Source organism: Balaenoptera musculus, chromosome 20 (assembly GCF_009873245.2).
Source record: "Balaenoptera musculus isolate JJ_BM4_2016_0621 chromosome 20, mBalMus1.pri.v3, whole genome shotgun sequence".
NCBI lineage: Eukaryota > Metazoa > Chordata > Mammalia > Artiodactyla > Balaenopteridae > Balaenoptera > Balaenoptera musculus.
Window position 1 is genome coordinate 24,308,262 of NC_045804.1, and position 16,431 is coordinate 24,324,692.

A 16,431-nucleotide genomic window follows, 5' to 3' on the forward strand; every position below is an offset into this window, starting at 1 on the left:
TTAAGGAGAGGTCGTGTGTGCAGGTTCTGAGAAGAACCCTTAAAGAGAAGCACATCTTTTTTTCTTTCCCACTGGCTGTAATGCTGCCCATGACAGTTCTCTCGGACCACATGGTGAGCTTGGGCACCACAGAGCAACAGACAGAAGGGGCTGGAGCCTGACAGCAGGCTGTACCATGCCGGCCACAGACTGGCCATCTCCCAGAAGAAGAAACTCCCATCTCCTAAAACCACGGTGAGAGGGGATTTTTGTGATACACACTAAGCCAATTCTAAAAAATACAGGTGGGAATTATGAACTCTCATTGTACAGGTAAGGAAACTGAAGTGCAAAGAGGCCAAGTGGGCTGCCCAGCTGGTAAATAGCTGAGCCTGAAGTGGAGAGTTCAGTACCACTGCCCCAGCATTACAGCCTTGCCTGCCCAATCCAGGGAGAAAGGATGGGATGGGTAATTCTCTTCTTTAGGCTCTGGATTTAGTCCCTATCTGATCAACAGAGATTGTCTAATCTCAATTTTATTTTTCCACAATTGTTTACTAATTGAACCCAAGAAACTGGGACTGCGTAGGGCAGGGTTGTGGTGGAAACAGGTTGCTCCTTCAAAGGATTGAAGAGTTCTAGAAACACATATCAATGCAATTTGCTCATAAACTTAAGAACCATGCATCGTTTCAAAAGACCAAGTGCAAACACCGCTGATTCTACTTCCCTCCTTCCTCAGACACACCCAAACACCTTAGTCAAGAAGGGCGGCCTCTTCTTTTTCTATTCTTAAACAAAGTGGCAGATACCCCATTTAAACCTGAAAAAGACAATAAAGAGATTTGGTTTCAGGAAAAGTTGTTTGCTTGTTTGTGGAAAGTTTAAGGAGTTGGAGCAGGACCGCCAGGAGTCCCAGCTGCTACCAACTCAAACAACTATAGTAAGCCTTTAGCTACTTGGACCAGGTATTGTAAAACGCCAGGTGGGAGTGAGTCAGCCAGGCGGGAGCTGGGAGGGAACTGGAGACAAGGCACAGCCCCGCCTAAAGGTGTCCACAGAGAATGGGCCTGTGAAAATTCAGGCCCGATCTGCTGCCAGATCTGATTTCATAAGAGAAGTCAGGAAACAAGGGTTTTTTTAAAAAATAATTCTTTTGGGCTTCCCTGGTGGCACAGTGGTTGAGAATCTGCCTGCCAATGCAGGGGACACGGGTTCGAGCCCTGGTCTGGGAAGATCTCACATGTCGCGGAGCAACTAGGCCCGTGAGCCACAACGACTGAGCCTGTGTGTCTGGAGCCTGTGCTCCGCAACAAGAGAGCCCGCAATAGTGAGAGGCCCGTGCACCGCGATGAAGAGTGGCCCCCACTCGCTGCAACTAGAGAAACCCCTTGCACAGAAACAAAGACCCAACACAGCCAAAAATAAAAATAAGTAAATTAATTAATTAAAATAAATAAATAATAATAATAATAGTTCTTTTGACCTTTCATCTTTGGCAACTAATATGTTCACTGTTTTATCCTCAGTGCTTCACAGGGCCTGGAAAGTAAGAAGTGTTCAAATGAATGACCAAATGAATGAATTATAAATAATGCACATAACCCAATTAAAAATAAGCAAACAACTTGAACAGACTTTTTTCCAAAGAAGATATATGAATGGCCAACAAGCACATGAAATGCAAATTAAAACCACAATGAAATACCACTTCATGCCCACTAGGAAGGCTGTAAACAAAAAACCAAAATATCAAGTGTTGGTAAGCATGTGGAGAAACTGAAACTCTTATGCACTGCTGATGGGAATGTAAAATGGTGCAGTTGCTGTGGAAAACAGTTTGGTGGTTCTCCAAAGAGTTAAACATAGAGTTAACATTTGACCTGGCAATTCTACTCCTAGGCATATACCCTAAAGAAGTGAAAACAAGTGTTCAAAGATTTGTACACAGGGACTTCCCTGGTGGCTCAGTGGTTAAGAATCCACCTGCCAATGCAGGGGACACAGGGTCGATCTCTGGTCCGGGAAGATCCCACATGCCACAGAGCAACTAAGTCCCTGTGCCACAACTACTGAGCCTGAATGCCACAACTACTGAAGCCCGGATGTCTAGAGCCCGTGCTCCACAAGAGAAGCCACCACAATGAGAAGCCCACGTGCTGCAATGAAGAGTAGCCCCCGCTCGATGCAACTAGAGAAAGCCCGCGCGCAGCAATGAAGACACAATGCAGCCAAAAATAAATAAATAAATAAATAAAAATTTTTCTTAATTAAAAACAAAAATCAATGGTAATTCTTTAAAAAAAAAAATTTGTACACAAATGTTCATAGCAGTAATACTCACAATAGCCAAAATGTGAAAACAACCCAAATATTCAGTAATGGATAAATAAATAAACAAAATGGGGAATATCTCTACAATGGAATATTATTTGACCATAAAAAGGAATGAAGTACTGATACATGCTACAACATGGATGAACCTTAAAAATATTGTGGTAAGTGAAAGAAGCCAGACACAGAAAATCACATATTGCATAATTCCAGTTATGTGAAGTGTTACGGTTAGGCACATCTGTAGAGACAGAAAGTAGAGTAAGTGGTTGTTCGGGTAGAGGGGATGGGAAGATAGAGAGGTGATAGCTAAGGGTAGGGGTTGCACATATTCATGAACACACTAAAAATGATCAAATTGTACACTTTAAAAAATAATGCACAAAATTCTATTCCTAGGTATACAGCCAACAGAAATCATACATGTGCTCACCAAAAAGACAGGATATTTGCATTATTTCCAATATGAAAACTACCCAAATACTCATAAACAGTAGAATAAACAGTGATTTATTATTTGCAATATTATACAGCAATGAGAGCAAATGAACTATGACTACACCCAACAATAGGAATGAAACTCATTAAAAAATGTTAAATGAAAGAAGCCAGAGAGAAAAAGGTATACACTGTCTGATTCCGTTTATATGTACAAAACAGGCAAAACCTAGCTATGCTGTTAGAAATCAAGAGAGCGGCCAGCCGGGTGCTGGTTGTATGGGTGTGTTCAGCTTATCAAAAATGTATCAAGCGAGCATATAAAATATATGTACTTTCCTGAATCTATGTTATACTTCAATACAAAGTTAAAAAGAAGACCCTTCTAGGGCTTAAGCCAGTGTTGGTAGAAACACAATTCATCAACTACATTTAGCAACCGACTGTGGCATCTATTTACCATCCTGTCGAAAAATAAAAGCAGCACGTAACGTTTCTGTGCAAAATACATGCATACATTAATAAATAATGCTGGAAAAGCCAAGCAAACACATCTGTTTGTGATCTCCATCTTAGAAATTACTCAAGAAAAGAAATAAGCTCAATTTTGAGTGTAGCAGAATTTTCCTTTCTGGGAGTTCCAATATGAGAAAGCAGTTTTGTGCCCTCTGTGCAGTTCCTGGTACCCTGTGACTGCTGGCCCAGCCAACCCGTTTCCTACATGGGTGCATGATCCCCATGTACAGGAGCACAGAGCATCTCAGGGCACATTGCTTACTACTTAGAATATGGCTGACTGGAGGCAAGGCTTTGGCCTTGCTCCAGCGGGAAACTAGGATCCACCTGATAACTATCTACTTGACAGTGTAATTTCCAATAATGTCTGTAGAGACGTTTAATGACAAGTCAGGAATGTAATGATTATGATTTATGAAAAAAGATGGGCATGCTCAGTGGGGAAGGGCAGAGATGGATAAATCTCCTGCAGGGTAGTGAACTGAAGGAAGAGAGAGAACAGTGAGCATCTCCCCTGTAACGCTGTCTTGCAGGTTTTCCCAGGCAAATCATCCCAAGTGCTCTTATCCCTGTCTTACAAATGGAGACAACCGAGAGAGAATTTAAGCAACTTGTCCAAGATGCCACCATAAAAGTCGGTAAAAACATCCTCATTATTCAATAACAAACAGCTTTCCACGAAAACAGATGAGTGACACTGACACATGAAACACAAAAAACCCCTGCAAAATGACAGAAGAAGGAAGACAGGTGGCCAGTAAGCATAGGAAAAGATGTCCATGTCACAAATCAAAGCAAAATAACCATAAGAGATCAGCAAAGATGGAAAATATTGATAGCATGATGTCTGCAACTTTTTTGCAAATGGTGGCCAAAAATATGTGTGTGTGTTTATAAAAGGGTATCTGTAAAAAGGATTATTCATTTTTATAGATGAAGCAAGAGGTTCATTTTCTTAAGTTTCCCAGTCTGGTGGGTGGCAATGCTGGGGCCCTTTCTGCATGTACAGCTCTTTACACTGCAGCCCATCCACAGCCTCCTCTGGGGGTCGCACAGGGGCTGGAGCAGCAAACCTGAAGCTGATGGTGCCACAGGCCCATGGAGAACCACCCTCACTTGGCTCTCACCTTCCAGGCCCTCAAGCCACACTGGCCCTTTTCCACGATTTATTTGTGGTATCTGATTCATCTTCTCTGCTGCCTCTGATCCCATGGTTCCAGCTCACCTCTCCTAGCACCAACTACAATGGCTCTGCACCCTAACTGCCTAGTCCCCTGGTTACAGCCACCTGGAAAGCCTTGTGCCCCGGTGTCAGCCCTGCTCAGTGCAGCCTAGCCTTCCGGCAGGACCTGAACAAAATACGTGGGCTGGCTGGCTCAGGGAACTCCTGTGAGCAGTTGTAGCATTCTGTGACATTCTAGGGCTGGTGGCTAAAGTCAGGGCTAGAGACTCTGTGAGCACCAAGGATCACAGGTCCTGACAGGGTCAGGCAGAGACCACAGGCAGAGCTGGACCCTGAAGGAGCCATGGGAAGCAGGGACGACCGCGCCACCTGAGCACACAGGTCTGAGAATCTACTTGGGGGAGAAGCTATTTGTTTTGCCTCCTGTTACATATTACCTGCTGGGAGGAGGTTCCTGGGACCTGGGTCAGGGGTTTGCAGGTGGACCCTGCCCCTGTCAGAGGCTGGAATTACCCCAGGTCTTGGGCAAGGCCTCTTAATCCTTTCAGAAGCCACAAGGGAGGGACGTGAATAGATGCGAGGGGCCCATGGAACTGCAGGAACGGCCCCCACACTGAGGCCAACCACTAGCTCCCCTGGGCAATGTGCCACAGCAGCCACCAGCAAGAAAGCTTTAGAAAGGAAATCGAAAGCAATAGCCTGCTTTTGTTCCAAGTCATGGACTGGCCTCTGCCCCCCCTCTATAGGCATTTGATGCCAGGCTATGCCCTGGGCTCTAAGAAGAAGATAAATCATCACCAAAGCTAAAAGACGGCAACTGCCTGGTTTTACAAATTTCATTTTATATATGAGACAAAGGATTAGTATTTAGTCTGTATTAAAGGGGGGAAAAAAAACCCCACAAATCAATAAAGACAAGCAATCTAACACAATAAATATGCAAAGAATATGAGTATTCACAGAAGACATTTCAAAAGACACCTAATCTCCCTGGTAATCAGTGAAATGTAAACCAACCCACAATAAGATACCCTTTAGCCCCCCACCAGAGTGGCAAACACTTTATCCTTCAGCAATCCTGAGTATTTGCGAGGTTGTGGGGAAATGGCAACTCTCAGTCCCTGCTGGTGGTCATAGCAGCACAGCCTCTCCAGGGCAATTTCTAGAAAAGCTGAAAATGTCAACCCTTTAATACGGCAATTGCACTGCTGGAGACATAGTCACATGAAGGATTTCTATACAGCAGGTGAAAAGAATAATCTAGATCTATGGGTGTCAACATAAATAGATCTCAAAAATATACTGTTGGGTGAAAAAAGAAGGGCACAGTGATATAATTTTTGCTAAAATTATAAAAGCATAAGTATTGTTTGTGGACATACAAAAAAAACTAAGAGTGCTTACTACCTGCTTGATAGGATTCTAAGCGTTTTACAAATTATATGATATTCTGTTTATGGATTCAGAGACATGTTAAAAGCAAAAAACTTGCTCTGACACAACATACATTAAATTTATGACAGTGGCTCTCTGGTGAGGGGTGGGTTGGAGGAGACTTAAAAAAGGCACATCAGCTTGATCCGTAATATTTGATTTCTTTTAATTATCATTTTCTGTAACAAGTATGGCTATATTTTAATTTGGAGCAGTAGGTACACAGGTGCTTGTTACTTGATCATGTGATTGTATTAAAAATTTTTTTTCCATATGAAATTTTTAAGAAGAAAAATACAAGAGGCTTGATGATCTCCTAAGAAGGGTACTTCAACGTTCAAAAGACACAGCAACTTCCTGGCACAGACAGAATGACCCATTGGACCTGTCGTGTTAAGGGCCAGAACAAGACTAACTTTTATGCAATAAGGAAGGGCTGCAGGCTGCCCATGAAGTTCATGTGCTGTCCTCTTGGGCAAGCCTCAGTCCTCAGTCAACATACTCACCCTTGTGTGAGACACAGCTCCAGCTAAATGTGCCAATGCATCTTCTAGCTCATGGCAGATGAGAGGCAGGCTCTCCTCTTCCATCTCCCTTGCACATCACCCCAAGATTCATTATTCAACCCAGCAGCCCAAGTACTGCTCACTGATCCACGCACCATGGGGCTGCATTCTTGCAGGGGTCGGGGGGCTCCTTTCCCTAATTTTCAGAAAGACACTAGGCTAGTGTTCGATCTGGGAGTAGAGATGGCAGATGCTTGGGCTGGAGGGGACAACTTTTAACCTGTAATAACTGTTTTGTCCTGAAATAAAGTTATTTTTATGTACCCACAAAGATGAGTGACACATTTATACCAGCTACAACATACAACTAGTGTTCAAGAAAATGAAGGAGCTGTTGTGACAAATGAAATCCAAAGAGCACTAGTGAATGGTCATTTTCTTAACTGATGGTCATTTTAATGTGCAGTGGTCACCAAGAGCACAAGAATGACTATGATGTTAAAAGGTCCTCAGCAAAAAATAAGAATTTCGACCTAAGTCTCTTAGGGAAAAAAAAAACAACCTCAAAATAGATCACAGACTGCATGTAAAACATTAAAAACATTTAGAAAACAACATGGGAGAAAATCTTCAGGATCTAGGGCTAGGCAAAGTTTTTAAACTTGACACTACAAGCACAATCTATAAAATTAATAAACCGACCTCAACAAAATTAAAACTTTTTGCTCTGTGAAAGACCCTATTAAGAGGACAAAAAGATGAGATACAGAGTGGGAGAAAATATTTGCAAACCACATATCTGACAAAGGACTAGTATCCAGATTGCACAAAGAACTCTGAAAACTCAACAGTTAAAAAAAAAAAAAAATCAACTAGAAAATGAGCAAAAGACATAAAGAGATACGTCACCAAAGAGGATATACAGGTGGCAGATAAGCACATGATGTTATTCAAGGGACTTCCCTGGTGGCGCAGTGGTTAGGAATCTACCTGCCAATGCAGGGGACACGGGTTCGAGCCCTGGTCCGGGAAGATCCCACATGCCGCGGAGCAACTAAGCCCGTGAGCCACAACTACTGAGCCCGTGCTCTAGAGCCTGTGAGCCACAACTACTGAAGCCCGCGAGCCACAACTACTGAAGCCCATGCGCCTAGAGCCCATGTTCTGCAGCAGGAGAAGCCACCGCAATGAGAAGCCCGCACACTGCAGCGAAGAGTAGTCCCTGCTCGCCACAGCTAGAGAAAGCCCGCACGCAGCAACGAAGACCCAACGCAGCCAAAAATAAATAAAATAAATCTATTTAAAAAAAAACCAAAATCAGTTCTTAGATGATATAATATTGGGGACCAGAAGGTGTAACTGGGCTTCCCAGTTCAGTGGGCCTAGAAGCCACACCGTCTCCATCACTCTCTGCTGGGATAGCCCCTTGACATATTTGTTAGACCTATTCTGAGGCCCCCACTTCTCAGCTTGCCTTTATGCTGCCACACCCAAGAGGTGAAATATTGAGCATAGGAGATCATGTCCTTTTCCCCATGGTTATCAAGGAAAGCTAAACTGTTTAATGTATAACACACACTTTCATGAATTTTTTGTCAAGATTAATAGGTCACTCCTTCCAAAAGCAACCCTTGGTTTTTGAGCAAAAGAAGATAGACACAAGAGTATATACTCTGAGATTCAAGAATAGACAAAATTAATCTATGGAGCTTAGAAATCAGAACAGTGATAGTCTCTGGTTGGGGAAGGGAATTGACTGGAAAGGGGCACTAGAGAAATTTCTAGAGCTGTGCTGTCTATATGGTAGCCTAGTCACATGTGGCTCTAGAACACTTGAAGCATGGCTAGTCTGAATTGAAGTGTTCTGTGGGTGTTAAATACACACCAGATTTGGAAGGCTTTATGAAATAAAGAATATAAAATACCTCCTTAGCAATTTTTAAAAGATTGATTACATGCTGAAATGATATTTTGGCTATACTAAGTTAAAGAAAATATATCATTAAACTTATTGCCTATTTCTTATTACTTTTTTAATATGGCTACTAGAAAACATAAAATTCCACATGTGGCTCACAGTATATTTCTACTGAACAGCACTGTTTTAGAGCGCTGGACAAGTTCTGTATCTTGGGGTGTTGAGTAATGGGTGAATACATTTGTTAACATTCATCAAACTGCACACCTAAGATTTGTGCATTTTACTGTCTGTAATTATACCATAAAGTCCCATGATCTTTCCACCACCCAACATAACCTTCCTGAAGGAGTCCACAGCTTACAAAGAACACAGACTACAAAGAACCCCCAAGTGGTAAGAGCTACAATGAAGATTTTGAGCAAGGCACTCTGTATTGGTGGAAACTTCCATTTTTAGCTCGAATAAAACTGATGGTGTATATGTGTTTTTGTACATGTAGAGAAAGTAAACAGGAAATTATTATTTGAGTCCAGTAAACTCAAGAAGACAGAGGGCCTGAAATACTTGGGGTTAGAAGGCATCCATGCTGCAGATTTTCCCTTGGGCCACTGTTCGGGGCTCATGGGGAAAGCACACAGGAGCCAGGGGTGGAGGCTGATTCAGAACACCTGCATCACTAAGGTACCTACAAGGTTTAGATCTTAGCTTTCTAGGGTCAAAACCCTCAATGTTTTCTGTTCACTCACAGAGGACTAGAGAAAACCAGAGAGTCCAGAGGTTAGGAAGAGTTCATAAGGGTTTAAGCATAAGTAAGATTTCATACAAGTAGGAAGGCTTCCTACTTTCGACCACAGCCCTCTTGGATTCAGGGATCCAAGTCTCAAAGTCCAGGCTCCTTAGGAATCACAGAAAGTCCACAGAAATACTGCAGAGTGCTTCTTGTCCAAGTGGCCTATTTTACAAAGAAACCGAGGTCCAGAGAGGTTGAGGGACTTGCCTAAAGCCATACTGGTAGGGCTGGGTTTGCTTTCCTGTCATCTGACTCCCAAACTGAGAAATACATGCATGCCAATGAGATTCACAGAACATGACTCCTAAGGTAGAAAAACAGCTTGTTTATTTCTGAAAGGAGAGGCCCCTGGCAGGATTATTGGTTCCTGTCATTTATCAGGACACTCCTCTAGCAAGGCCCCTTTAAGAGATGAAATTACATCCTGTACTTTAGTTTGATCAGGGGGGAAACAAAAGCAGTCCTTTATCCCAACACTCAGCGTTATCATGGATGGGTCTGTCAACTCAACCAGAGCAGCCCCAGCTTGGTTTAAGCAGTTGCCTCTGCCAGAACGGTCTTCCTCCTACTCTCCAGACAAGGCTCTAAACTGTGGGTCTTGGGGTCATTGTAGCAATGCGCAAAGCCATTGTTACATAAGTACTTTCTGTCTCATAACTCATTAGCACCAGGCTGTGGGTAAGAATTTTCTTACGCGACCGACCTCATTTAACTCTCACGACAACACTATTTACACATGACAAAAGTCTCAAGTTTAACTTAGTCCCAAAGCTACCAGCTAGAAAGTGGTTCTTTTGAACTCAGATCTGTCTGGCTCCAAAGTCTTTGTCTGTAGATTGAATAAATAAATAATGTGGGAGATGTTAGGAGGGCTTCATACGCAGGGTTCAAAAGAGTTCAAGCACAAGCAAGAGTTTATATCAATACAAGTATACGGCCTTCATCCTTCAAACCACAGACCTATCATTGGAGGAATCAGGCTCAAATTCCAGCTTCTTTAGGAAGTCTTACCTAATCCCATTCCCACCTATCAGATTCTTCCCTGCTTTGATTGACACTCTCCTGGTATAGCATCCTTACTGCCTTGAATCAGTGGGTCTATGATCCTCCCCTGCAGATCCCTTTTTGGCAAAGAAGCCACTGGAAACAAGTTCATTCATCCTTGTATCCCCCACTGCACCCTCTACAGTAGATTGCATACCTACTGTGTGCAAGGCAGGAGAGGTAACTAAAACCGATGTGTACCAGTCAGTCACTGATGACAATGTCCAAATTTATAGTTTATTTTCTATTATTACATTTAGACTGGAGTAGTGAGTAAGGATATCATTACCAAATCCCTTGTTAATCATCTTTGGTAGATTATGGGAAGGGTCTATTTTTCTATTGTGATTTCTACCCAAAACACTTCCTAGCTTAATATAATCCCCTCGTATAGGGACATCATTTTAGTTTCCGATACTGGTCCCACCTGATTATAGGCATCCCCCTGGAGGGCGGTCCATGAAGCCCACTCATGCCCTTGCACCAACCATCAGCACTGAGTCACTGGAGCCCCCGCTCTGAGGGTCACATCTGATTCTGAGAGGCTTGAGCCACGGCTCTCTGTGTCTTTCCCAGCTCTGAGTGCTCCCAACACCCTGGGTGCAGCTGCCTCACTGGCAGCCCCAAGCCAGCGTTAGAGGTCTGAAGGAAGCCTGCTTATTGGAGGTTCATCAGGAATCAGCATTGGATTCTGCCTTCCTAGGCTCCCTGAAGCTCCAAACTAGACCACCTGCCTTCCCTGGGGATGGGGTTATGTGGACAAGGGGAAGGGGTTGGTGGTTCAGGAGGTCTGTAGAGCAATGGACAGCTTCTTCTTTCCTTCTGGGGAAAAGGCTGTGGACAGCCCTGACTTTGATGGATAGCGGAATGTCCAGAAGATCCAGGGGCTAGATTTAGGGCTGGGCAGAGGCTGACACCTTGGTAACTGGCCAGAAGAGAGAACCAGGTGCGATAAAGAGGCCACTGAGGAGGAAATCCTCTCCTACCTTCAAATCACTTGAAATTCCTACCCAGACCCCATTTGGAGGTTCTCAGGTACCAACTCTGCCCCAAAGCAAAGGCTGAGAAGAGCAAGCCTTTGTCAATCCAGCATGTAGGTAGCATTAGTGACAAACTCCACACAGGCTCCAAGGTTAGGTAACACACTCAAGGTCACGCAGCAGGTAGGTGGAGGGCTATAACCCAAAGCAGTCTGGCTTCAAAGTTCTTGCTTTTTCTTAACAGGCAGAACTGGGGATCTGACAGGTAACAGGCATGGGGTGTTTGTCAGCAAGAAAGCAGGCTGTATGTGACCAGGTCAGAAAGAGCAGAGGACAGAAGTCCAGGAGCTTTCCACACCATGGCACCCAGAACACTGAGTAGTGATCATCTTGACTTATCTTCTCCCTCACTAGACTACAAGTTCCCGGAGGGCTGCGTTTTCTGGCTTTCATAACCACAATACCCACCCCGTGCTTGACGTGTCGGTGACGTTCTCAGGAATATCTGTTGAATGCTTGAGACTCTTGAGGGCTTCTTAAGGACAAAGTAGGAGCAAAATCAGGTCAAACCACCATAGTCAGTAAGTAAGGCCTCAAGCACAAGGGCGTGGCAGGAATGGGAGGGAATTAGGCCAAATGCTCAGGAAATCTTTCTCTGGACACTTGGATCTCCTCCTGACAGAGTCAGAATTTCTCTGAGGCCTGGTGCCCCTACTCTGCAATTGTAGGCCTGTAGCAGGTAAGAGACCTGCTTTGTTTACACATAAAAAGTCAAAGGTCAGGGGACTTCCCTGGTGGGGAAACAGTGAGAACGGTTTTCTTCATCAGAATCCCATCTGCTGACCTGCCATGAGCCACTGGGTTTTCCCAGAAAATTAAGCCTAGTGATCTGAAAGCACTGCATGCTTTCTATCTTCAGAAACCAGCAAGTTCAAAACGTTGTGATCTTGGAGTTCTAGCCAAAGAGGAAGAGTTTGCATCTCCCTCCAACTTCATTCCTTTTTTTTTTTCTTTCTTTTTTTTTTAACCGAGCAGTTCTCTCAGAGAACTTCCGGCTTTTCGTCACGTTTCCATGTCCAGGCCTACACTCCACCTGGTATCCAAAACCGTGTCCTGACCCCAGACCTAGTACCTGGCCTAGCTGGCTGGCAGGGCAGGCTCAGTGGTGCCCAGGCCTCCCCCTGCTGGGTGCTGAAGATGAAAGCCACCACTGATAACGCCAGCGGGAGCCCAGCTCTGCTTAATCAACACACTTTCACATCTGTAATCTTACAGGGAGGTAACATTACTTACTGTGTTGCTGTAGAGGCAGCAAAACTACTGGAAACTCACATCCTCCACCTGCCAGCCCCCATCCCACCCTCTGCATTGAGGACAGAAGAAAACAGACCCGGTAAGTAGCAAGGAGCCAAGCGGTGTTTGTCAGCAGCTGATGAGGAGAGGGGAGACTGCTGAGCTTAGTGGCCTAGGGTGGTCAACACCGGGTGGAAGATCCTCAAGTTTATCCCTGCAAGGGGTCCAGCTCAGAGGCAGTGTCCTGGGGACAGAGTACAGGCCTTGCCCCTGTCCCTCCGCCTCGGGGCAGACTGCTAAAGGCTCCCACTTCTGGCCATCAGTGTGCCCGCGAATGGACGAACCTAAAGTCCCAGACCAGAGCCCAGAGTCAGTGCAGGGTCCCTGCCAGCCACCAGCCGCAGCCCCAGTCTGCGTGGGCCAGGCCAGCATTTCCTGTTGCCTAGGTGCCAGGTGCAGGGTACCTACTCTCCCGCGTGTGCCGCCCGGAGGTGGGGCAGCCGCAGGCCTCCCAGCCCGAGCGCGATCGGCCCCCAGAGAGGTTCCGCAGGACCCCCAAGATCCCCTCCGGGGGACGGGGCCCGTCCCTCTCCTCCCAGGCCGCGTACCTGAGGGGACGGACGCCCCACAACCCCACTTCCTGCCAAACCCGGGAGAGGCCGACCCGGGCCCCCAGCACCCCCGGGCTCCGGGCGCACAGCCTCCCGACGCGCAGCATCCCGACGTAGACAGCCTTGGCTCGCGACGCCCGCGTCCGGGCCCGAGTAAACTTTTAGTGTGCTGAGGCGGGGCGAGCGCGGAGCGGGCGCGGAGGCGGGAGGGTCGCCTCTGCCTATGGGTTGCGGAGGACTAGGTGCCGGGCGGGCGGGGCGGGGCGAGGCCTGAGAGGCTTGGAGGAAGAGAAAGCGCGCGGGTGACCTTCCCCTGGACCCGCCGCCCTCCCCCTCCCACCCTCTCCCACCCTCTCCCACCCTCTTAAAATGGCCCTGGTTTCCTTCTGGATCCGACGTCCCCGGCCCGCAGCCCAAGGCAGGTCTCCCTTCCCAACCACCAGGGGCTTGGGTTTGGGGGCGCAAGAGCGTGTTGATTTCGTAGAGGGGGAGCCAGCGGCGCGGCGCGGCGCGGCGACACCAGATGCGGCCATCCCCCGAGCCGTGTTGGCGCGCGGGTCACGTGCTGCCCCCACCCCCACCGCGGGTTGCCGGCCAGAGGCCAGGGAAGCCCGCGCGAAGCGCCCCCAACCATGCCGGCTGGAGCAGAGAGCCCGCGGGGGAGGGGAGGCAGCTGGGACAAAGCGTGGCGCGGCTGAGACCGCTGCGGCCCGAGTACTGGGTGAAGACAGACGTCAGCTTCAGAAGGGACTCCATTAACAAATGGAGGGGACCCCCACGTCCCAAGCGTCAGCCTCCCATCCCTCCCCCGGACTTCAGCCTTGACCTGCAGTGCACCCTAAGGTGGCCTCAGGCGTTGGAACCTGTCCACCACCCCCACCCCCGCGCCCCAGGCACAATTCCTGAGGCTGAGGAGTGAATGAAAAGTAAACCTCTCTCTCTCCAGACCCTCCCTGTGGTCCCCTGAGGCCCAGGGGTGGTTGCAGGATGGAGAGAAGGTGACTGCCCATCTCTGGACCTAGCTAGGAAAAGAGGCACTGGACAGCAGTGTGGCACATGTGCCAGGTCCGCAGTGTCTCGGTGTAGCCATGGCCCTTCTTCCAGAGGAGAAGGGGGAGAGCAATACGGGAAAGACCCTGGCAGGGTGGCCTCCCCTCTCCTGACCCAGAGGCAGTGATACACACTGGGCCAGGAAGAAGGGGTGGCTGAGGGCGGGGCTTGGCCTGAGAAGATCTTCGCCTTTATCTGGGAGTTTTGGCTCAACCGAGCTTGTGAGAAGGAGACAGCGCTGCTCCTCTTCATGATCCTGAGAGTGACCTCGATCCTCTGAAACCCTGGCTCCTGGGGAGGGTCCCCACACTTCAGTTGTGTGGGGGTGGGACAGGAAGGAAGACAGAGGAGCACAGATTATAAGAAGCTGGGTTTGCAAGGGCCTGCCTTCCTAACAGACTAGCTCGCAGACTCTGATAGCCCAGCCCAGGGGATGTGGGGCGCACGGGAGTATCCCAAGTCTGGGTACCAAACCCTGCTTGGCAGGCTCTGCTACTAGCTTGCTGGGTGACCCTGGGTAAGTCATTTCTCCTCTCTGGGCCTGTGAAGTGAGGAGTGGATACTGATCTTGCAGGCCCTTGCACTTTCCTTGCTAGTTTGAGGATCCTGGAGGGGGAAGGGTGGGATGAGTTCCTCCCTGAACTTTGCTCCAGACTCAGCTTTCCACAAACTGGGCTTTCCTGACTTCTCAGACATAGATATTGTGGAATCACAGCCACCAGTTTCAAGATATCTCCCCCATGCCAGGCTCTTCATGCCAAGCTCTTCAAGGACGTTATCTCTGCCCTCACAATCAACCTGCAAGGAACAGGCATGCCTTGGAATGTGTCTCTGTTTTTATGGATAAAGAAATTGAGACCCAAAGCGGTTCAGCTACTTGCCCAAGGTCAAGGTGGGCTCAGTGAACACAGGCCAAGGCTCTGTCTATACTCAGTTTGTGGCTTTGGGCAAGTCACGGGGCCTTTCCAGCCTCAATCATCTTTAAAATGGGAATAATACTAGCCTCACACAGCGGGCTGGGGTAATCACTGAGTACAGTAGCACAGAACTGGTACTCGACCAGTTTTCAGTGATGGTTAGTTTCTTTTTCCATCCTCTTCTTCCTCCTGTGTCTACACTCTGAGACCTTCCTCTGCGTTAGGTATTACAAACCTTTTTTTTTTTTTTTTTTTTTTTTTTTAGTAAGAAGAATTACTTTTCATCTCTGCAAAGCCTTGAGAGCTGTGGTAGGCACTGGTTCCAAGGAAGGTGAGGACGGCTGGGAGAAAGACAAATGGAAATGCCTGATGTGAGAGTTCCTGAGTCCGGGTAGCAGATCATGGTGACCAGAATTCTTGGGTCACTTTGAGGGATTAGGTAGCTGGGCACATTGGCCATCCATGCCCTCCAGCTTTCCTCCCTCTTCCGTCAACCAACTCAGTTCCTCATAGCTCCCCAAGGGGCTTTCTGCCTGATCCAAGCATATCTGCTTGTGCTGCACATGACTTGCATGATTTATGTCCCCTGTGATTTTGCTCATGCCTTTGGCTACCCTGAGAAAACCCTTAGGCCTTCCCCTTTGCCAATTTCCTTCCCTTCCTGTGCTTCAAAACCGGTCTCATACTGTAAACATCATTTATTGATTTTTCAAAAACTTCTTAGCATCAACCTATGAAAAAGTCCAGAAGACTTAACTGAAGTTAGGGAACAGAATGAAAATGCTACAAACCTTGGAAGTCACACTTGACAGTAGTGTTGAGAGGTAAGGGACAGGAGATGAGAGTGGAGGCAGATACTCTTACCTTACAAATTGAGGTGTCAAGAGATCCCGTTTATTGATGATGGAACATGAAATAAAGGAATGTGTCATTTAAAGTTACAAAGCAACCAGTGTACGTACAAAAATAGCAATAAAACTATATTAGAAGGACATGAGGGGGAAAGATGGGAGTGCGAATCCTTGCCTTTTTTTTTTTTTTTTTTTTTTTTTTTTTAAATGTTTTTTTTTTGCCTCAAACCAATATTATTTGGTCTTCGTCCAAATTTTTTTTTAATTAATTAATTAATTTATTTTTTATTTTATGGCTGTGTTGGGTCTTCGTTTCTGTGCGAGGGCTTTCTCTAGTTGTGGCAAGCGGGGGCCACTCTTCATCGCGGTGCGCGGGCCTCTCACTATCGCGGCCTCTCTTGTTGAGGAGCACAGGCTCCAGATGCGCAGGCTCAGTAATTGTGGCTCACGGGCCCAGTTGCTCCGCGGCATGTGGGATCTTCCCAGACCAGGGCTCGAACCCGTGTCCCCTGCATTGGCAGGCAGATTCTCAACCACTGCGCCACCAGGGAAGCCCCGAATCCTTGCCTTTTAAACAGAAAATC

The 16,431-nt window shown here is 46.9% G+C and overlaps 1 protein-coding gene across 6 annotated transcripts in view; it reads right to left on the bottom strand.

The window, feature by feature from the left end:
* The window catches only part of ACSF2 (acyl-CoA synthetase family member 2), a 29,959-nt gene extending 16,641 nt beyond the window's left edge, over positions 1-13,318 (bottom strand). For 2 of the 6 annotated variants that reach the window (XM_036837514.1, XM_036837511.1), the window contains exon 1: positions 13,027-13,244. In XM_036837514.1, coding sequence (XP_036693409.1) covers positions 13,027-13,136 — 110 coding nt within the window. In that variant the 5' untranslated portion in view covers positions 13,137-13,244. Of the gene's footprint in view, positions 1-13,026 lie in introns of all 6 variants that reach the window. The other 4 variants (XM_036837513.1, XM_036837512.1, XM_036837516.1 and 1 more) reach the window with 4 other exon arrangements.
* Positions 13,319-16,431: the final 3,113 nt, after the last annotated feature.